The 22,694-nt window shown below is 41.4% G+C and overlaps 1 protein-coding gene across 5 annotated transcripts in view; it reads left to right on the forward strand.

Moving 5' to 3' along the window:
- nck2b (NCK adaptor protein 2b) overlaps positions 1 to 20,796 on the forward strand; it is a 61,970-nt gene extending 41,174 nt beyond the window's left edge. For 3 of the 5 annotated variants that reach the window (XM_072682910.1, XM_072682912.1, XM_072682915.1), the window contains exons 2-4: positions 6,076 to 6,318; positions 17,117 to 17,844; positions 19,501 to 20,796. In XM_072682910.1, the coding sequence (XP_072539011.1) occupies positions 6,093 to 6,318; positions 17,117 to 17,844; positions 19,501 to 19,695 (1,149 nt within the window). In that variant the 5' untranslated portion in view covers positions 6,076 to 6,092 and the 3' untranslated portion in view covers positions 19,696 to 20,796. Of the gene's footprint in view, positions 1 to 2,820; positions 2,847 to 5,231; positions 5,897 to 6,075; positions 6,319 to 17,116; positions 17,845 to 19,500 lie in introns of those variants that run through there. The other 2 variants (XM_072682914.1, XM_072682911.1) reach the window with 2 other exon arrangements.
- Positions 20,797 to 22,694: the final 1,898 nt, after the last annotated feature.

Here is a 22,694-nt window from a genome sequence, read left to right on the forward strand (position 1 = left end):
ATTGTTGACTTATCTTTACAGTACTGGTATTGAAGTGAGCCTTTCATATGCTTCTGTGCTGTGGAGCAGTGGAATTGTGTCTGGAGTAACTGAACTCTTTCCTATACGTTTGTGATCCAGAGCAAAATCATCAAACATCAGTACCTGACCTAATATCTAGTGGAAAGCCTTTGCAGGTAACAGTGGGAAAAGGCAGAACATACTCCAGAGAGGGGGCAAACTCCTTTTTAATACTCTGGATGAGCAGGTGTCCACAAACCTTTGACCAAATAAGGAATTTGTGGTAACTATCTGAATGTTAACCCTATTATCAGGAGATCCGGGTTTTTCGACCTCTGAGATGCTGCAGTGAACAGTGAGTCCCAGTGAACATGATTGGCCTCCCTCACTCTGGGTGAGTAGGATGGCCCTTCCTCCCTCTCCCCATTACTCATCACAATGCTAACCAGCATGGATGTTTGTTAGCTGATTTAACAGAATTGGCAGCTAACGTTTTCCTCTAAGCATGTTCAATGACCCTGCGTTCGTGGCAGTAAAAATAAATAAATAAATAAAACCGTGAGTCTTCACATGGCTCAGAGGAAGCATGTGCTAACCTTTTACCCTCACAGTTTGGTATGATCAGTTAATAATAAATAATAATAATAATTATTAATAATAATAATAATAATAATAATAATAGTCCAGTCATATCATCCAGGATTCATTAGTATGGTTTTAGTATATTGTAAGACTAGGCTTATGGAGCTGCCTAAATTGATCACCATATTTGTTAGGAGATTTGGAGGAGAAATAGATAGATCAAGTTTAGACTTGCTAAATGATGTGAAATAATATGCACTATAAATATGCCTAAAAACACCCCCCAAACAATCTGATCTTGTGTTTCTATAGATAATAAAAAAACAATATGAGGCACTTTTGGGTTTATTTATTTTGTGTGGCACCACTACAAAACAGCAGAACCCCCAAAGCAGTGCTCTATATAGTGAATAGGAAACATTGTTTTACTGTTGCTAGCAACACGTGAGTGCTAAGTGTTTGTGATTCCTCTAAACTATGCCACATTTAAATTTTGTTTAGTGCTTTTTTAGCACATATAGCAGTATTACGGTACATAGACTCAGGCCATATGACAGATTTTAAATGCTATATGGAATAAACCACCATATCATCCAGTACTAGTAGCAGTATATACGTGGTATGATACTTGGCCTATATTGCAGGGCCCAATTATTTCATATAAATGCAGAATTTGGAGGTTTTGGGTAATGATCATAAGTAAAGGCTTGTAGGCTTGCTGCATATGGTACTATTAACCTTAAAGCCTTTCTTCGGTCTAGCTGAGGTATCGTCTCTCATATCAGTACTTCAAGGGCAGCAGCGTAATATGCTCTCTGCTTTGTATATGCGTAGGCTGTGTTTCAGGTATTTTACTCTACGCTTCCAAAATGAAAGTGAAACTGACGTGTGACTTAATACCAGAGTGAATCATACAGGAATTGTACTTGTCTTGCTAGTAAATGCTTGTCAGTAAAGTATTGATGTTTATTTCATGTAAATAGAATGAGTGTAATTTCATAGTTCATAGTTAATTTAACTCATATTTCTTATATATTTCTATAGTTCATATTTCTAAAATAAATGCAATGAAAATAAGTACTAAAATGAATGTAGAGCTTTCATTTCCTAACATTGTACAACCCTGCAGTCAATTATGAAGAAGGAGGGAACATAGTTGCAATAGGGCATAACATGATGTCACATACAAGCAATTTGAAGCCATCTGTTTCAGCCAGCCGTTATTGCATGATTGGTCATGTGTACACCTTTGAAATGGGCCTGCCAGTGTGCCATGTAACTGTAGTCAAATACATGGTGTTTTAGGAACAGTGGTGGTACATGATTTGGGATTATTGCATTAGCCTGAATGTGGAGTCTGTGTTACATAACTGGGCAGTATTGGAGCACAGCTTGCAGCTATTATTGGACAACCTGATCGTCACGTTATGGTATGGGTTATAGGAACCAAGGTTTAGTCCTCTGCTTAGGCAGATTTTTAGGCAGTGCTTCTCCTGGCAACAGGATGGCCTTTTTCATTTGGCACTGCTTATTGTCTGAACTGATAGATCAATTCCAAATCACTTCATACTCTCACGGGGCAACCGGCAGAGTTTCAGAGGAAACCATTGATTTGTATAAGCACTAAGGGTATAGTATAAAATGCAGTTATTCTGATTTATTTGATTAAAAAGAAACTGAACTTGTTGAGCTTACCATAATGAGCTTACAATGTTTTAGTTGGCCATTTTTATTTTCTCTTGCAGTACGAAACAGCTACAGTGTTTACACTACATATATTAATTTATGCCACTGCTGCTTCAGAATTTACAGAGGGCTTTTAATTTGAAATGACGGATACAAGAAATGGAGACATGATTGCACTGAACCCAGATGTATAGTAATATTTATCTAGACCACATACGTGCCTTAATGAATGAATAATAGCTTCACACAGGAAACGCAGAATTTATTGTGTAACTGATTTCAGTTCATTTGCGCCATCACCAGTACATACAATTAATACATCAATGCAGCCCACTATGTACTTTGTACTTAACAGTTCTTTTCCATGTAGTAGCATAGAAAGATGTTATTGTCATCTGTACACATAGAGTATCCTCGTCGTGACACTCAAGTCAGACAAATGCATGCCAACCTCAATAGACTCGTTCTTCAGCATCCTCCCCCTGCAGGCCTCAGGAGAGGTTCAGGGCACTTTCGCTTTTAGTGGTGTCCTGAACAATGCAGCAGTGTGAATGGAGCCTTGAAGGTTCATATAAGAGGTAGGTTATTCAGCAGTGTCTGAAACGCTGTTCTTCCGACAGGCATTATGAAACTGTCATTCACTGACTGATCAGACAGGTCTGACTAGAAGACGGTCAGGTTTCTCAGTCCAGAAGGGACGCTGTGGGGAGTTTGTAGCTGAGAATGTGAAGCTCTTCACTCATCACCAGTGATTGCACCACTTTCATTTTTCTGTAGGATTATTTTCCACTGATTATCTACATTGTTTGGGGCTTTGTGTAATTTAGGCAGGCACTTTGTTTGATACTAATTGGTGGATATAGGGTTTCTTAGCTTGTTAGCTTGTTTAGCTTTATAGCTCTAGGGGGAAAATGTGCCTTGCTGGATTGACCTCTGCTGACCTTTTTTTTTTTTTTTTTGAAAACAGATGCTACACTCTGGAGTGAGAATACTGGTCCTATAGAAGGTTTTGAGCTTGGAGTGCTTCACAAAAATGGGAACTCTGAATGGCTTTGTGTAAATTTCACTGACTAACGTCTGGCAGAGTGGTTTGATGTGAAAATTAATTTAGGAGAATTTAATTTAGGAGAAACCTTAAAATTATTTCTTAGAAATTAGAAAATTGTAAAGAAGTTTCTTTACCAGATAATTACCAGCAATGTTTAGAACACACATACAAGCATTTTACAGCTGGTTTACTGCCTTGGAAATGTTTTAATATTGTCACTGTCGGGCTAAAACCTCACCTTCACAATGGCAGCTTTACAGTATAAAAAAACCTTAACTTTCCATGGAAGTCTTTGTACAAAGATTTTGGAGCTACATGGTTATGGCATGACTGCGATGATTGGTTATAAGTATCGTAATTATCATCAGATGGGATGCTGTTTAAGCTACCTGAAAAAAGATAAAACCTAGCATAACCAGCGACTTGCCAGGTTGCTGAAGTGCCTCCTGCAATATCTCATAAAAAAAAAAAAAAAGTATTCTTTTGGAACAAGGAAAAGGCAGCGTTATTGTTGTCACGACTGGGGCGTTTTCTTCAATTTCGTTGCTTCACCTGACTGCTATAAAAGAAGCATCCCTCTTTCTCTTTCCCACGTTTACATGTGTGCACCAGAAATCACTCTGTCATCCTATTGGTCAACATAAAGGAACGCATCGTAGTTCATCGTAGTCTAAAATGGTCAGGAAATTCTTTCAGGAAAGTGAAAAGGTCTGTGGGAAACATGCTGGGATGCCCCATGACGCCCAGATTTACATTGCAGTTGGTCAGTTATGGCACACCACAAGACCTGTCCTTTTTATTTTTGTGTGTGAACAGATGATTTGCTAAGTAAGAGTTGAATTGTACAGTGTAGCCACCTGTTCTACAGTCATATGACCGTATGTGAAACTCTTGAATCTCTTCAAGACAATTTTGGGCCAGGCAATCAAGCAGAACTGTAGTCTGATCCCGGCATAAGTAAAAGTGAAAGCTCACTGATAATAAATGGTAAGACCATTCACTCAGCTTTGTTCTCTAAATGTGTGTGATTTGAACACGGCCCAGAAACGCCAGAACCGGCCTAATTTCGAGTAATTTTCTCACAGGTTTTTTGTCACCACTTGTGTCTAGCTCAGCAGTTGGAGAATAGCAGCTAGGCTGGGCTCTGATTCTCTAATTGCTTACTGTCCATCCAAAAGCAGCCGTTCGATCTCTATCTTTCTCATCCTAACATTTTATTAGTGGGCTTTCATTTCAATGCCAATCAAGCCTCAATATGTACCGTATCTTCAGGTGTCATTTCATATCGTTACCAGTTGGCTGTTGCATTTGAGACACAATGACTTCCTCACCACTGGCATTGTACTCCGTGAAAGGGCTCTTTATCAACTGTGCTGGCGCTGTTAATGTTGCTGGCTGTGACTGAGGTGAAAAAGAAGAGAGTGCCGAGGCTGGAGCTGTGAAGTGGCCAGCGTTTGTGTGCAGTATCATGGCTGGCATGGTGCGTTTCCCCTGGGAGACCCTGCGGTATCCGCTGTAGCCAGTGTACTACCCCGCGATTGGCGTGCAAGCAGCACGCACTGTGCCTGTCAGTGCAATTGGTTAGTGACTGGGCTGAGGGTCCCTTGGGCAGGAAGTGGGCCGTCACTGCTCCATCATGCATTGAGGCCCTTTCTGCACCAGCCAGCTCTTCTCAAAGGCATTCAGCTCATCTGTTGCTCGTTGCCTCTTAGCTTTCTTGCTCGCTGTCTCCACAGTGTTCTCCCTGATCCGTTCTGTCTCTTGTCGTTCTGTGGCTTTGTGTTTCCCCAGGCTTTCGCGTGTGTGCGGTTTTAAACACTCTCTAGCGCACCCTTGCTGTGCATTCTCATGCTGGTTTACCTAGTCTGTCTTACAAAGTCTTAGTCTCTGCTCTCTCTCGCTCTCTTTCGGTCTTGTTCTCACATGCTCATTCTCTCTCTCTTGCTCTCGCGCATGCTTTCTCTCTTGCTCACTCTCTATTTCTCTGTCTTACACAGTTCCTTTCTCTCTTTCTATTGTGCTCCCCTTCTCGCACTCTCGTTTTTTCACCTACCTGTTATTTCCTGCTGTCTTTCTCTCATTCTCACACACCTGCTTTTTTCTCCCTCTCATTCTTCTGTGCTCTCGCTTACTCTCATGCTCTCACGCTCCCTCTGCCTTTCATTCTCTCACATGCTCAGAGCTCTGATGCACTCACACTCGTTCTCTCACTCTCAATCTTTCGAATACTCTCTTGATCTGTTTGCTCTCGCTCACACTCATTCACTCTTGCTCTCGCTCTTTTCTGTATCGTTCTCGTTGTCCCTCTCATTCGTGCGCTCTCTCTCTCGTTCGGTCTGTGTGCGTGCAAACACCATGACTGTTAAATAATTCACGCTATTTAAGATAAGTGGAAAAGGCAAAAGCCTTACAAGCTGATGGTGGGCGAGCGGAGCTGCTGGGTCTCTAAGTGCGGTGTGAGCATGTTACCATGCAAGTGGGATCCGTTGCGTCTCCGTCCCAAACGGCTTATCTCCATGGCTGGATCCCGTGTGTTACTTAGCTCGGTGGCCTTTGCCTACTGACCGGGGATTACCCAAGGTACCGGCATTGCCAGATGCTAAGCAACATCTGTATACCACAAGAATGCAGGGGGCAGACTACTTAGCTCTAGAGTATGACCATGCTAATGTCGTCTCCATGGATTTGCACTGCAAATCTTGTCCTAAGAAGCATGTCTGGCTCACCCAAGCTAACCACCTTTCTTGCTGCTGTTTCAGAGTGACTCCATGAAAAGATGTCAGAAGAGGTGATTGTTATCGCCAAGTGGGACTACACAGCGCAACAGGACCAGGAACTTGACATCAGGAAGAATGAGCGGCTCTGGCTCCTGGACGACTCCAAAACGTGGTGGAGGGTCCGCAACGCATCCAACAGGACGGGCTACGTTCCCTCCAACTACGTAGAACGCAAGAATAGCCTGAAGAAAGGCTCTCTGGTGAAAAACCTCAAGGACACTCTCGGTAAGGGGCTCTGGACTGCTTATCTTTTGTCAGTTCGTGTACATTCATGTTCGCCGAGGCGAGACGTTTTCTTGCAGAGTAATTATTGTTCGGCATCTTGTTTATTAGAGAGGAATATCTGGCTTTGGTAATTACCTGAGCTAGCTGTCTTCTCTCATGTGGGGAAGACTGCTTGCAAGGTCTTGGAGATAACACCTTTTGTCTTGATTGGAGGAGAAGGGGGGATCTGTAGCCTTGGGGGAACCTTGAAGATCAAGGGCATGCAGGAGGGTGGCCTAATTTAGAGGGTTTTGTTGTAAAGCCAAATTAGTTCCTCAGCTTGTTTAATCATTCAGCTTAGTGGAGGGCTGATCGATCAGCCATGTCATCAGCCATAATGATGAACATTTCCAGGCAGGAATAATAGCATGGGGCTAGGCATTCCAGAGCCAGCTAGGGCTAGGGGAACTAGGGATTAACTACATATTGTCCTTGACTTCACACTTGACTTCAGTCTGTATCCAGATTGAAAATGGTGGCGTCTCGCATCCTGTTTGACCTCTATGCTTTGATGGGTTCATATGAAGGTCACATGGCTATCTCTGGCAAAGATGATAGGATTTAGAGTTAGGAAAAGTCACATGCTGTGTTGCAGGCCACATGCTGTGAAGTTCAAATCAAGCTATATATATGTATAGAGAGAGAGAGAGAGAGATCCGGTGTGCTAATGTCTGTTGCCATGTATTCAGGCCAGTGCAAAGGTGGTCACAAAGGTGGAAAGTAAACAGTGTTTGATTCCTCAATTCTGATGCTAGCTACAAAGCAGATGCTACTTGTGCATACCAGCACCTCAGTATCTGCACAGCCTGTCAACATACTGTTTAGTTAGACCCCTGTAAATGTAGATACACTGAATGGACAAAAGTATTGGGACATTCTTGCGAAGTCTAGGGTATTAATAAAGTTTATCTTCCGTTTTTGGAGTAACTCTGTCTACAGTCCAGTAAAGGCTTTCAATTAGTTTTTGGAGCATTGCTGTGAGGATTTGTTCGCATTCAGTGCAAGAGGGTTAGTGCGGTCTGGATGTTGGATGATCACCACCCCACCTTATCCTCAACTCCTCCCAAGAGTATTGGAAGTAGCACCATCATTCCAGAAAACACAGTTCCTCTGCTCCACACCTCAAATCTGGGGGGCTTTATTCCCAATAGAGGCCAATAGGTTCATGTGTTTTGCTCTAGAGTCTTATTCTATTGGCAATAAATCTGTTTGGTTATTTTCAGGTGTCAGGTGTTTTTTTTTTTTTTTTTTGGCAAGCATGTTTAATTACTAACACTTCTGTTTGGAATGTCATTTCTACAGTGAGTTAAAATTATTAGTGTTTTTGTGTTGCTGTTTTGTTTTTGACTAGTTAGTAGTTCTCCACGTGTGCACATCTGTAGAACTCTAAATATGGTGTAAAAGGATAAACATTCCATCTTGAAAAGATGGAAGGACTGGTCGGCTCTCTACCCGTATTAATTTTCAGTCAAAAAAATGCAATCTGCAGATAATTTAGCCAATCCTGAATATGCTGAATATGATGATTTGCTGCAGAAACCCATTGAATTCAGTGTGGAAATTTACAATTCACTCCAAGTGTGGAATAAATGTTATATATATGACTTCATTGTAGAATGTGTAAATTTAACTCTCTTATGGAGAAGTATAGGCTTTGAGAGTCCATGACTCAGCCCAGTACAGTGAATACTAGAAGACAGAAGAGCTAACAAACACTAACTGAGCTAACAAAACCAAGTTCTGCATGGGAACGCGCAAGCTCTCCCAGCGAATGCTCTGGGTCCGACAGCGTTTTAAATGTGGTTGATTCCAAAAAGTACAGTGAACCCAGTGCAGTCCAGGGTCTCCACTGTTGTTCTTGGAAAATCCACTTCTTCAAAAAAAGACATACTCACACACGTGTATCTTGCTAAGGAACAATTCTACATGGTAATGCTAATAGTAAAGTAGATGACTAAAATACAACTGAGCCAATGAATGACTAATTTACTAAAACTAACATTTTATACATGGAAGGTTTCCAGCTATACTACGAGATTAATGCTACAACTGAAATTTAGTGACCGAGTTTATAATTATTAGTTTAACTGGGCATTGCAGTTAAAATATTTAGTAGTGCATAGTGGTGAGCTGCAGCTCCTTTTTACTGAACACAAATTAAGTTTTACAGATTGTGGCAATTGGTCTGGCACTTTCCATAGATGGATGGTGGTAATGGGTGGGCTATGTGCAGTAATTGTGTACCTATAAAAGGTATTCCTACATCTCTGTGATTTGAGACCAGTGAAAATGCTTCCGTTTCACATTTCTTTAGTAATTCAGTTTTTCTAGGTGTGAATAAATATCAGAATTGCATCCTTAGCGAAAATTGTGAGAAATTGTGTAAAATCATGATTTTTTTCAGAAATTTAAATATTTCAATATTTTATTTGTGGTCTCAGCCATTTAGGGGCTTTTTTGTCGGCCCTAGATTCACTTGCTCCACACGTTTAGTATGTTTGGTCATGTGTGAAAGCTGTTTCGAGCCCGGGAGTGGTCCAGAGCACCTAACTGTGGTCCTCCTAAAATCAATGGTCTGGCGTTCGCTTCTTGTGAACTCTGCTGCAGGTGTGTGGGCATTGAGTGTGAGTTGCATGACTGGTTCATTTTTTTTCATGTGACTGCTTTGACTTATCTCTCGCATGGCTAAAAACCTCCTATAAGAAAGGCTCCTTGTTTGCAGGTGTTCCTGCACGGTGGAAATAATGACAAACAGACTTGGCAAAAATGTGCACCGAAAAGTGACACTTGAAATTGCCCAATTGATTCATGGTTCATGTAGAATTCTTTTGTGTGAAAGCAAACCAGTGATAATGAGCCCCTTCCCCCATCAGTGTGGACCCCCACTGTACATGATGAAATTTCCTGTAAGTGCCAACTGACTTAATTTAGGTGGCACTTACGATGCTGTTTATGTTAAACATGCCCTTTTTCATGTGAGGGCTGCTTGCATGGGATGCAGTAAGTAAGCGAATTTGCACGCCTTGGGGGTCTGGAATTCACAGTTGTTCCACACAAGGTTTAATGAGCCCTGGGTTGACCATGTGATAACTGAAGGAAGGGCGGTATCCAGAGAAGCTTGTGTTTTGCAGGGCATGTCTCTACCACTTCTGAAGGTCATAGATAGCTACTTTTGTGTTGTGTTGTGCTTTGAAATAACCATGTGATGCTGAGTTCCAAACCAAGAATTTAGCCCCAAAAGATTTAGCTCTGGCTGGGATAGAGGCATCTTCTGTAGTGCCTGAATTCCAAAGCCTGGTCAGAGAGCAGCAGTGAAACAAAGTGGCCTTCTTAATAGAAGCTCCTTTGCTCTGCCAGGTCTCTGCAGGATCCCGTAATGCCTATCCTTGGGTGGCACCCTATTCCCCATCGATCGCTGTATTGATCCCCAGCAGATGCGGTAAAACGCAGACCTGCTGTCAGTCTGTGAGAGAGGAGGCCAGATTCTCGCAGAGATGTTTCATCCTCTTATAGCACTTTACTAAATAAGCCTGTTATTTACCCTATTAGTACTTTACTAAATTACCCTGTCACCCATCTGGTTTTGAGACGAGAAAGGGTGACATGGCAGAAATGCATGGCCACACAGAAACAAATTAGACTTGGATTTTATGTCTCCCACAGCCTTGCACTGTGGAGAAAACAGCATGAATGTACCCTCAAAGGTACAGCTTGGCACTTTGAGGTCCGATGGTATATCTTTTTAAATGTACACTACATTCACTTTCCCTGGTGAAAGGTGGATATTTGTACTTTTTCATAACAGAAAAATAATAGAAATTCTTGGAGTCGTATACAACAACTGCAAAAGAATATAGGACAGTTGTGTTCTAGCTCAAGATACTGAAGGTGTACCCTTGAAAGTATTATATTTACATTTATGGCATTTAGCAGACCCTCTTATCCAGTGCGACTTACAAAGTGCTTTGCTATTTACCCAAGAAAAGCCTTAAGTAGTTAAAATAGACTAATAATTCAAAATATACCTCTAAGCTTTAGACATTACTAAACACAAGTCAATAAGGTGACCATAGTACTCTACTATTCGTCCAAGTATTCTCTGAAGAGGTCTTCAGCTGAGCTGTACTTGAACCTCGAAGGGCTCTTGGTGTGGATCGACTTTTGACCATTGCCATCAAGTATGGAGGGGCTGGTCTGTTCTTGGCTTTGTAGGCCAGCGTCAGGGTTTTGAATCTGATGCGGGCAGCAGCTACAGGAAGCCAGTGAAGAGAACGCAGCAGTGGAGTGACATGGCTGAATTTAGGGACATTGAAGACGAGTATTACCCTGCCTTACATTTAACCTGGTCAGTCTAGACCTTCTACTCAACAAACCCACCTTCTTACACAGTGCTGTTTGTAGTATAGTTTTGGGGAGTTGAAAGTTGGGGAATTGAAGATTGGCTTCAGCCAGTTAGCCAACGTCACTAACAGATGACTTGATCTGGGTGTGTTTCAGAAGGAAAAACCACCAAACTGTGCTGGACACCGGCTCCCCACAGCCAGATTTGAAGAACCCTGCTCTAAACCATACATACATTTGAGAGGTAGAGAGTCACACATTTCTCTGTGACTTGGGTCATCCAGGTGCATAGAACCAAGCACTCTGGTAGCCTCAGCCCTCTCCCACACATCTGAATGGGTGTCTGCAAGGTTAACCACTGCCTTTGTTCATTCACCGTGTCAGGGTTATCTTCTGCTTCCCCATCTTCCTCCTCCTCAGCCTTTTCCACCCATTTCTCCCATACCATGACCTTCTTTTAGACTTTGCCCCCCCTCCTCCTTCCAGTGTCCTCCTCTGCCAAACAGTCCTGTGCACATGAATGAGTCTGTTAGTGAAGCTTTTGAATATTGTTCTGAAGCTCAACCTTGGGAAACCGGGCTCTTTGAAGTGTGCCAGCATGCTTTCAGAAGCCACATCATGCTCCTTCAATCGTGTAAGTCTGCAGGGAAAAAAAACTAGCAGCTTGCATAAATTTGAACCATTTCATATCTGTGGGGCTGCAAACAAAGCGTAAACAAATGGTGTGACATAGCAGCATGTTTGCCGACTCCATCAGGCTAATTAGAAAAGGCTCACACTTCCTTGGCAGGCCAGCGGAAGAACCGAGGAGAAAATCAGTGGTAGTTTCAGCATGGGCTATGCAGCGTGCACGGTAAGACGCAAACAGGCTTCTAACTTCACAGTGTACTTATTAGTTAGCGTGTTAGCATAAGAATTGAGTGTGTGGGCACAGAAACAGTCTTCCTGCCTGCGCTCATTAATCGAAGATCAGAAGAAGGGCTGGTAGTGTTTGGGTGATGCCTAATGAGTTGTGTATCGGCATTGCAACCCAGTCTATTAAACGCGTCCTGTGGCATACGCTTTAGTAGACGTTGGATTGGCGCTGATGCCCATTCCTGTTATGCAAACTGAATCTTCTGGAGCACGGAAGAACTGATATGCTTGATCATGACTCATCTTCAGCTGCACTTTCATGAGAACCGTTTCTATGGAAAAAACTGACCCCTTTCATGACACATGGCTGTCTAAGCTGAATCTTTTTTTATTTATTTTTTATTTTTTTTAAATCAGTTTGAAAGCTAGTTGTTGACTTTGATTCCGCATGCTGCTTTATGTGCACCACAGAACTACTTTGTTCAAATGCTGTTCAAAGAATTTTCCTGCTTTCAGAGAAGCAAAAATAACAAAGAAAGCCAAAGATTTCTTAGATAAGAGCATCCGCTTGAGGCACTGCGATGCTGTGTGACAGGCCTACTGCTTCTGATTGCAAATTATGCCTCCAAAAGAGCCCTTTGAAATTTGAATATTCATTGAATTAAATGGCAAAACGCATTTGAGTGTAGAAAATATCTAAAGCTCCAAAACGCCAAAGTGTCTCCATACGTTCCCTAAAGCCAGCCACCATCTGCATCAACCGCAGCACTGCCCCAGCTAGAAAATATGTAATAACTGCTAGATCACAGTCAATCGTCTGCACAGGTTAGCTGAGCACGCTACAATAGCAAACTAATGAAGGGATAAAAGGGGTACTCATAGCTGGTATTAATATTATACATATATATTTGTAATTTTTTTTTATGTATAATGTATGCCAGGCCCCTGTGAGAAATCGGATCACAAGCGGCTAACTCAAGTCAAATTAGAGACTTATTTGTATAGTGCTTTTTACAGCTGTTGTGGTCACAAAGCAGCTTTACACAATCAGTAATTAGTAAAAGACAGAAAAAAAGAAAAATAAATAACATAAAAAGACATGAAAAATCTAAGACCCCCAGTGAGCAAGCCAACGGCAACAGTGGCAAGGAAAAACTTCCTTGGATCTGGAGGAAGAAACCTTGGGAGGAACCATGACTCACAAGTGGGACCCATCCTCTTATGGTCAGAACTATTTATAAATTATTGATAAAAGTTACCAAACCATCTATACTGATAAACTGCTCTGGTGTGCAACATTTTCATAATCATAATATAATAATCATGGTGTAGTATAACTTAATATAGTCATGGCAGAGTAATGAGAGTAATGATAGTTAATAGTGGTAATAATAATAGTGACAGATTGTTAAGAGTCCATTTAGGTTTTAACATGGTCATTAGACAGGTAGCAGTGGTAGGAGGGTGTGCCGCTGGTCTGGCATGGGTGGTTGAGGGGACGGGCAGCTGTCTGACGCAGGTAGAGGGGACCTCAGCGGGCAATATTCCAGCAGGTCGGGCTGGGTGGCCTTTTACTCAGAGTAGGTAAAGAGAGAGAGTTAGTTCTGAGAGGATTTTATGGAGAGGAGAGAATGTTGAGCAGTATCAGAGTGTGTCTGACGACTCCGGCAGGGCTGACTGGAACAGTCTAATTAAAAGGAGAGAGCCAGAAGGTAACACAGACACGGGAGCACCCTGATACACTAGCGTCCATCTGCTCCACCATCCACAAACCTGAGTGATCACATGCAAGCAGTGGGACTACAGCTCCAGCATCTCAGTATACTATAATTCCCTGTGTCCGCGAACCCCTGGACCTACAACTTATATCTAAGGGGAAACATTACTTACCAAAAGCTAAACTAAACAGATGGGTTTTCAGCCAAGATTTAAAGATTGAGACTGTGTCTGAGTCCCGAACATTATCTGGAAGGTTATTCCAGAGTTGTGGGGCTTTATAAGAAAAGGCTCTTCCCCCTGTTGAAGTTTTCTGAGTTTTTGGGAACTACCAAGAAGCCAGCACCCTGAGATCTAAGTAATCTTGTGGTTCATAATATGTAATAAGATCTCAATTTAAGTTTATTGCGATTCCTGTTCGAACAACCTGTCAGAAGTGCATTATAGTAATCTAGCCTTGAGGTAATAAAAGCGTGTACTAGCAACTAGGAGTTTCTTAGTTTGGCGATGTTCCTAAGATGCATAACTACTAATTAGTCATTAGTACAATTCGTATCCTGCTAATATTGGCTATATGTTGCTCAAATGATAGTTCTGAATCCAATATGACGGCAAGATTTTTATCTGCTAGACCAGGAATAATGGAAGCATCAGCCAAGTCTAACATTAAGTCTGTCCTTTGGACCTAAAAGGAGAACCTCGGTTTTGTCACTGTTAAGAAGAAGGAAGTTATGTGTTATTCAGAGTTTTATATCCTTTACACAGTTCTCCATTTTCTTTTATCTAAGTTTATCATCAGGGTTGGCTGAAATATAGAGCTGTGTGTCATCTGCATAACAATGGAAATTAGCGTCATGTCTGCTTATAACTGAGCCCAGTGGTAGTATGTATAATGTAAATAATAGCAGTCCTAAAATAGAGCCTTGCAGAACTCCATATCTTACTTTTGTGTAATTTAAAGATAAATCTTTTATCTTTGCAAACTGGTAGCATCCCGTTAGATATGATTTCAACCACGATAGGCTTGTAACTGCGATTCCAACCATTCTCTCTAATCTTTCTAGTAGAATAGTATGATCTATTGTATCAAAGGCTGCACTGAGGTCGAGTAAAGCTAGTAAAGATGCGTAGCCTTGATCAGAGGCAAGAAGGAGATTGTTTGTAATCTTCACTAGGACTGTCTCCGTGCTATGACTGGGTCCAAATCCAGACTGAAACTCTCCAAATGCAGTGCTCTGTAGCACAGTATGCTAATAATCATGCTTAATTATTTCATGCTTCCGAGCTGAGAACAGCCGGTTTGTAACACAGTGCAATTATTTTTTTGGGGGGGGATTTTACCTGTTGCAGCTCTTATACACATCTTATATGATGTGTAAATATATATTTTCAGACCCTGGTATACCTCATAGTGGTATAATCCCCACTCATAGATTAGGATGTAGAACACTATCCTAAAAATGCTGTTTTTATTGGTTGGTGTAAAGGGTCTGTATCTTGGAAAACTGTCCTTGCTTAAATAGTCTGTAGTTGTATGTAAACATGTAGGTTCAAACCAGTATTTCATTGTGTGTGTGTGTGTGTGTGTACATATAAAAATGTAAAGGAAAATGACTAGATTAAAATATGACTAAAATAACTGGGAGCCCTAATTAGGAGTAGTACCCAAGGTGAAGCAGTGTTCTAGCAGCTGCCTTTCTGCCTGAATAGATGAGGGCAGGAATAATATCTTTTATCTTCACTGGCTTATTCTAAGCAGGCTAGGTTTTGGATTATTGGATTATAGGATTTTAGTGCGCTATAAGTCTTAATTACACTTAATAAATGGAAAATATTAGTAATGAAACACTTGCACCTTTTTCTATTTTGAAAGGTGGAGAAATGAAACCTTTATTTCTGTGTGCTTAAAGGTGTTATCCCCGGGTCAGGACTCGTCAGTAGAAAGTAATAGAGCAAGATATTGTGTTGTGGTTAGTCTGGTGAGAGGTGTGTGCATGAGGCTGCAGATGTGTGCATATATAGGGCATAGATCATCTGCCGCCGTTTCCTCAGGAAACCTTTGCTTGTGTGTGTGTGTGTGTGTGTGTGTGTGTGTGTGTGTGTGTGTGTGTGTGTGTGTGTGTGTGTGTAAGCATGAGAGAAAAACATACATCTTGCATGTCCTACATTCTGTGCCACTGTCTACTGGCACTCAGGCTGTCAAACATAGCTTTTGTTTCTGCAGGAGGCTAAAAATAGCCCTCGGCCCATCATGTAATACGTTTGTTTAGGGGGGACTGGCGAGGCGGATGCTCCAAGTTCTAGCTTTTACTTGCACCGTTGAAGACTGTTCTACACACAATACTGTCAGACTGACCATTTATATTTAGGACTTAGTCATGTTGATTAATTACTAAGTAGTGAAGAATCAGAAGATACTGAGTAATTAGTAGGTACTGACTTATTGGTGGGCAGTGAATAATTATGACTTGCTGAATAATTAGTACATACTTAATTAGTAGGTATTGAGTAACTAGTCCTTATTGAATTAGTAGTAAGTACTGAATGATTACTACTTATGGAATCATCTGTAGATACAGAATAATCAGAATGTATGGAGTAGTATAGGTTAAAGTTAAATAAAAAAATAATAAGGTTGGGGTTTAAGAGGTGAAAGCTTCTGCACTGAACTCAAGTCTTCTCAACTTTATCTGATGAAATTGTCACACACTGCATTTAATCTATTGCTTTTCTGAAACTGCAACAACACAATCTAAAATTTTCATTTGGAAGTTATTAGAATTTTTTTATTTATTATTATATTTTTTTTATTTAAGTTGTTAACAATAAGAATCATGTCAAGTAATGTAGTTTGTGGCAGACAACCATGGACTGCATTGTTAATTGAAGTCATTTCATGGTCTTTCGTTTTTGTCATACAATAATGAAATCATAATAGAACAGTGCTTAATGGAGAAATCTGCACTTTCTAAGTACATCTGTTCACCAGATTACCACCTCAATTTGGTTCCAGGTGTTTTATTAGCTTCAAGCTAATAGTATTGCAAGTCATTTTCCCACACTGGTACAGAATCTAAATTGGCTCCTCACATGGTGTTCTTCTGAGGTCCTAAAATAACTGCTCCTGCATAATATGCCTATCAAAGAGCCATTTGAGATTCAGCCATGTATTCACAATGCCCTGCTGGACATATAGAGCAGTGTTTGGGTGCAGGAGCTGAAATGTCACAACTCTGTTGTGATATATAGAAATATCCAGGTTAAGCTGGCACATGCAATATGTTTAAATATGTGACAATACATGTTGTTATATAATATATAAGGAATTCTATATATTGTTATACATGGATATGAAATACTGTAACTGAATAACTACATAGTGCCATTTATCAGTTTTTCTGTGTAGCTATGTAAAAGCCACTGTCCTTTATTAAGGAAACAGGATTGGTTAATGTGAAGTTCTTTGGAAAAACACCAATTCTGCCTGCTGCTGTACATAAAATGAATAAACAAATGCATATGCATCCAGTGATCACCCTTGATATGACTTAACAGACGTGACCGAAGGAACAGGTGTATCATATGTCACTCAACAGCTCAGCTCAACAGGAGGTTAACTTTGAAAGAATAAACATCTCTAATTGGGCTGTGTAACAACTGAGCCACTATATTGATTTGGCAATTTCTGCTGTATTGATCTGCCAATGGTAAGACCACAATGACCTGCTCTCGTCTTCACCCTGATTTAAATTTGAAATGGGGTAGACAAAACAAATTCCTCCTAATGAAACTAACTAACTTTTATATTATTTGCCTTATTACCAATAATATGCTTGTGTCGTTGCAGGCCTTGGCAAGACGAAACGGAAAGCCAGCGCGAGGGACACATCTCCAACGCCGAGCACGGATGCAGAGTACCCTTCAAACGGCAGTGGAGGCGGCGGTGCCGAGCGACTCTATGACTTGAACTTGCCAGCCATTGTGAAGTTCGCCTACACAGCAGAACGGGACGACGAGCTGAGCCTGGTCAAGGGTGCACGCTTGCTGGTGATGGAGAAATGCAGCGACGGCTGGTGGCGTGGCAGCTATGAGGGCCAGATGGGCTGGTTCCCCTCCAACTATGTCCAGGAGGAGGAGGCCGGAGAGGATGGCAGTGACCCGCCCGACTCACTGGCCTCCCGGGCGCCCCTCGTCAATGGTCAGGGGCCTCGTGTCCTACACACAGTGCAGACCCTGTACCCATTCAGCTCGGCCACAGAGGAGGAGCTGAACTTTGAGAAGGGTGAGCTCATGGAGGTGGTGGAGAAGCCAGAGAATGACCCTGAATGGTGGAGGTGTAAAAACTGCCGCGGTCAAGTGGGCCTGGTGCCAAAGAACTATGTTGTGGTTGTAAATGACGGGCCAGCAGCCGGTTGTGCTGGGTCCTGTCCCCAGCCATATACCGGTCCCGCCCACACGGGGAGGTTTGCGGGCAAGGGCTGGTACTACGGCAGCGTGACACGGCACCAGGCGGAGTGTGCACTAAATGAGAGAGGCATGGAGGGAGACTTCCTAGTGCGAGACAGCGAGTCTTCGGTGAGTATGACTGCCTTGCATATGTTAGTCTTTTCCCAGGTTTACCCACCTGAGCTGGATTAGTTGATTCACCGGTATAAGGGTTCAGCCAGGGGTGTAAGGGTTAATGTTCAAAATGCTATATATGAGTGTATGTATATATGTATGTATCTGTCTGTCCATCCATCCATCCGAGCCATATGATTCAGTAGGTACTCCCTAATAAGTCTGTCCCCCTTGTACCGCCACAGCAGATCTTACCAAAAAAGGAAACCTGACCGATGCATAAAAGTTAAGGTTTGGCTTAAATCCTTGAAAGTGTGGGAGTACAGTCACTACAATATCCTGAGTTTGTTCCGTTTTGAAGTGAGGAAACGTTACGGCGCACTATGCGAACTGGCACAGCACGGCACATGCTGTTTTTTGCTTGTTAACTGTGTGTTTCTTTTTATGTTATCAGTTTAATTCTCTTAAGCAGTGTTTAAATGTGCTTTATAAAACATGTAACTTGTACACAATGGTGGTAATTAATGATTAAGCTTTAAGTTTTAAGTATGAGTGAAGACACTACATACAAACTAAAGGCAATTCATTCTGTCTCACTCCTCACGCCAATACAGTGTTTGCATCAGCAATGCACTTATTTTTCTTTATTATTTAATTTATTTCATTTTTAATTCATGTATACATTTGATTTAATTTAATAATTTGATCTGTTATTATTGAATTATTGTAGCGCTAATGTTATGGCTGATTGGTGTATGACTTATAACATTAGTTTCGATCCTAGAGGCAAGAGTCCAGTTTGGTGATGCTCTGTACCTCAATTAATTACATTTATGCCATTTAACTGACGCTCTTATCCAGAGCGACTTATAAGGTAACTCGTATTACAGAGGAGGGCCAATGCAGTGTTAGGAGTCTTGCCCAAGGACTCTTATTGGTGTAGCACAGTCACCCAGACCAGGAATCGAACCCCAGTCTCTCACGTGGTGTAGTAGCTTAGTGGCAGATAGTAGCTTAGTGGCAGTTGGTTGAAAATTACCATTACCATTTACATTTATGGCATTTAGCAGAAGCTCTTATCTAGAGCGACTTACAAAAGTGCTTTGCTATTTACCCAAGAATAACCTCAGCTACTTTGAATAGACTAAAAATTCAAAGATACCTTTAAGCTTAGGAGACTTAGCTATATGTAAAGCAGGCTAGCTCCCAGTGTAGCAGTCTGCAACTACAATAATCAGTTACCTCACAAATGATTAAGTAGCAGAATCATCCAGTTTCCATCATGGATCTGCATATTAACCTAAACGTACCGTGCAAAGCATCAGCTGGAGATGTGTCAAGGCACCAACCACTGGGCTGTGTAGCAGTGAAACTGCATTCTCTAAAGTGATGGAACTCCATCCAGTCCCTTTGGGAGGAGTTGGACTAGCGTTTGTGATCCAGAACCAATCATCCAACCATCCTATCAGCACCTGACCTCACTAAAGCTCTTTTGGCTTAAATGCAATTAAATCAGCTGTCCAAGCTTCTTCTAGGGGAATAAAACCTTTAGTTTTGGCAGCTAAAGCAGCTCTGTTAGCTGCTACATCTGACAGAATTGGAGATGCCTAGATTTTTTCTAAACTAAAGGTCTCACCTCCCACCCTGTTGTCTGTCCCTCTCTCTTCGTAGCCAAGCGATTTCTCCATCTCTCTGAAGGCAGCGGGGAAGAACAAGCACTTCAAGGTGCAGTGCTGTGAGGGCATCTACTGCATAGGCCAGCGCCGCTTCAACACCATGGACGAGCTGGTGGAGCACTACAAGAAAGCACCCATCTTCACCAGTGAGCACGGAGACAAGCTCTACCTGGTCAAACCCCTCCAGTGACCGCCCAACCACAGATGAGCCTTAGGACCCAACCAGACCTCACGCTGAGCCAAGCCGTTCCTGCGCCTCCTTCATCCTTCTCTCCTCGGTGGTCGTTTCTCACCAGCAGCGGGTGTGATCTGAAGCAAAGAGTGCCAATGCGAGCAGCCGGACATTTGAGGACTATAAGTGAGCCGCGCTGACTGGGACTGATGGTGCAGGTTTTCTTTTGTTGTTTTTTTTTTTTTTTAAATAAATGTTGTTCTCTTTTTATTTACTTGTTCATGTCTTTTATTTTTAGTTTTTAGTTTTTTTTGACCCCTCAGATATGGTAGAAAGATGTTCTAAAAATGAAATCTTGCCTTCATTTAAGTGTTACTGAGTCACGTGATCGTTGCCTTGGCTAGCTCTACACAGATTCTACTCTGAGAAACAGGAAGCCCATTAATCGAGTTCATGCAAGTAGTGTTTTATTCCATGTGTCTGTTTTTAAAAGGTACTCTGTTCTGATACAGTTTGGCAGTCCAGTTCAGTGATGTAGAAGTTCTCAAGCCTTCAGGTTGCATGCAGCGTTTCCGGTAGGAGTGCAAGTCAGAGGGATCACAAGGACGCAGTGTGTCCACGTGTGTTGCCAAAGACAGACAATTGGTGACCAACAGGTACTGGCTGCCCCCTGCTGGACACGACACGGACATGCACGACAGAAGGCCTGTTTGAGATGAATGTCAGTAGATGCTCAACCAAATGTGCCACATACACTTGTTATGTGTAAGCGTGTATCGCTCCACGTTATTCAAGCCCACTGTTTGCGTTAAACTCAGAGTTGTGCTATATCCATATTACTGTGGACACTGTCAAAAAAGGGGGTACGTTTATAAGAGAGCCTATTCTGTTGAATACGTCATTGTGCGTTTAATTTCTCAGCTTTTTTTAAATAAATAAAAAAAGTATATGTCTGAATGTTATAGAGCATTGTTATTTAAATTGTTACAAGGTTATGTCTATTTAAACGAGAGAACAAGGTACGTATACAAGAAATGTACGAAGCACTGTACCAATGGCAGTTGTGTTGGGAGTTTAAATACCTTTTGTTTAATTAAACGTTTTGCAAAATAATGACAATGTCTCTAACTTTTATTACTGATGCTTAATAATTGCGTCCACATAATTCAACATTTGATTAATTTATCCAAAGCATATGGTTCCAGATGTCCTGGTATTGGTCTAGGTCTCTGAAAACCTTAGGTCTTGCTCTGATATTTTTTTTTCTTTTTGGACAGCTTGCTCCCTGCACACCTCACAAGTCCGGTGTCGTCTCTGATGTATGGTTGGTGTGGCGCAACAGATAACACCACTATCGGCCAGTGAGCTACCACACCATGTGGGAGACCAGGGTTCGATTCCCAGTCTGGTTGACTATGCTGTGCTACACCAATAAGAGTCCTTGGACAAGACTCCTAACACTACATTGGCCCACATCTGTGATATGAATGACCTTGTATGTCGCTCTGAATAAGAGCGTCTGCTAAAAAATGCCATAAATGTAAAAATGTAAAAATGATGAGAGATGCTGTACTTTGACTTCAACCGAGGCATGAACACCCTGTAGGTGCTGTGATGGCATTTAAGCAATGTTGGAGATGTCTATGCATTTTGTCGTGTGGTCTGCTCTTGGGCTAAACTTGCTAGAACGACCCGAATTATTTTGCAGACAGTGGAACGGCTAATTTCCTAAGTGTTCTGGGATCTTTTTCAGTCCCTTGCCAGACTCATCTGCATCTTTACCTTTCTTTCTGAAGCCCTCAGACAGCTCTTTATTACTATGATAAGATCCACATACTTTTCCAATCAAGTTCACCATGTTCGAATCATCTGCAGCTGATGTCCTGCACCTCATTCTAATTGTAAATGTTTACATTTAAAGTTTAGTTGTATGTGTTTAGTTTTATTACCTCCATTTCCTAATATTGTTTAAATAAATATTAAATGCCTATATTTTTAAATATATGAAGACAACTGTATGAAAAAATGACTATCATCAAATGTGACAGTAAAAGTAACTGATCACAGTAGATAAAGACCTTCCTATTATTGGACATCATTCTTTTACATCGCAGTGGTGAATATCTTTTACGTTCAAGCATAATCTATACAGTTAAGTTGATACAGTATCTCCATGACATCTTAAAGTTTCCTAGGATCTGCATTAAGTTAGAAATTACATTAGCTAAATACAGTCTTTAAATATTACTTAATATTTGTTATAATAATAAGTTTTTAACAAAGAACAAGAAAGCAGTCTTTCTTAAATACTTCCATTACCACTAGGCTTCATTACGGTAACTCCCTTTTGTCTGGAGTTCATAAGAAATCACCTAAACTTTACACAGCTGTAGTGGAGTTTAAGTTTAATAGGGGAAAGGTTTAACTTTGTGATTCCAACACCTTAGTATTGTTTGTTTTAAGCCAATCAAAGGTGGATTTGCTCTTGTGCTTCAGAGTATTGTCTTGTTACATAACCCAAATGCGCTTGATCTTTAGGTTATTGGTCTTTTCACACTATTTGCCTTATGTTACAATGAATCCCACCTTTTTTTTTGCCTGGTTACTCTGTGATTTAATGTGCTTAGCCAATGTTAATGTTATGGTAGGGGACTAGCATGTTATAATTAACCCTATAAGAAGACACGATCAATTTTGCTCGCTGCTTTAGTCTGTCATTCTCTCCCCTCCTCATCAGTCCATGTTAACAAGTAGGGAAACAGTGTTGCAAATGTCTCTAGCAAGGGACTGCCCGAGGTAAGTCCCTAATATATGACAGGCCATTTTCTCATTAAGCTGCCACTCAGCTTCCTTGGCATTATGTCTGCTCTGTCCCAGTTTTCCACCAGGAGGCAGCACATGGCCACCCTTCTAGGCTATGTGATGCAGTCAGGTACACTGAAATCAATGATAAAGTGGTTGAATTTAGATTTTAGGGACATATCATGGTCATCCGATGTCCGACAAAAAGGGAACAG

The sequence above is a fragment of the Salminus brasiliensis genome, chromosome 7, assembly GCF_030463535.1.
Source record: "Salminus brasiliensis chromosome 7, fSalBra1.hap2, whole genome shotgun sequence".
Classification (NCBI taxonomy): Eukaryota; Metazoa; Chordata; class Actinopteri; order Characiformes; family Bryconidae; genus Salminus; species Salminus brasiliensis.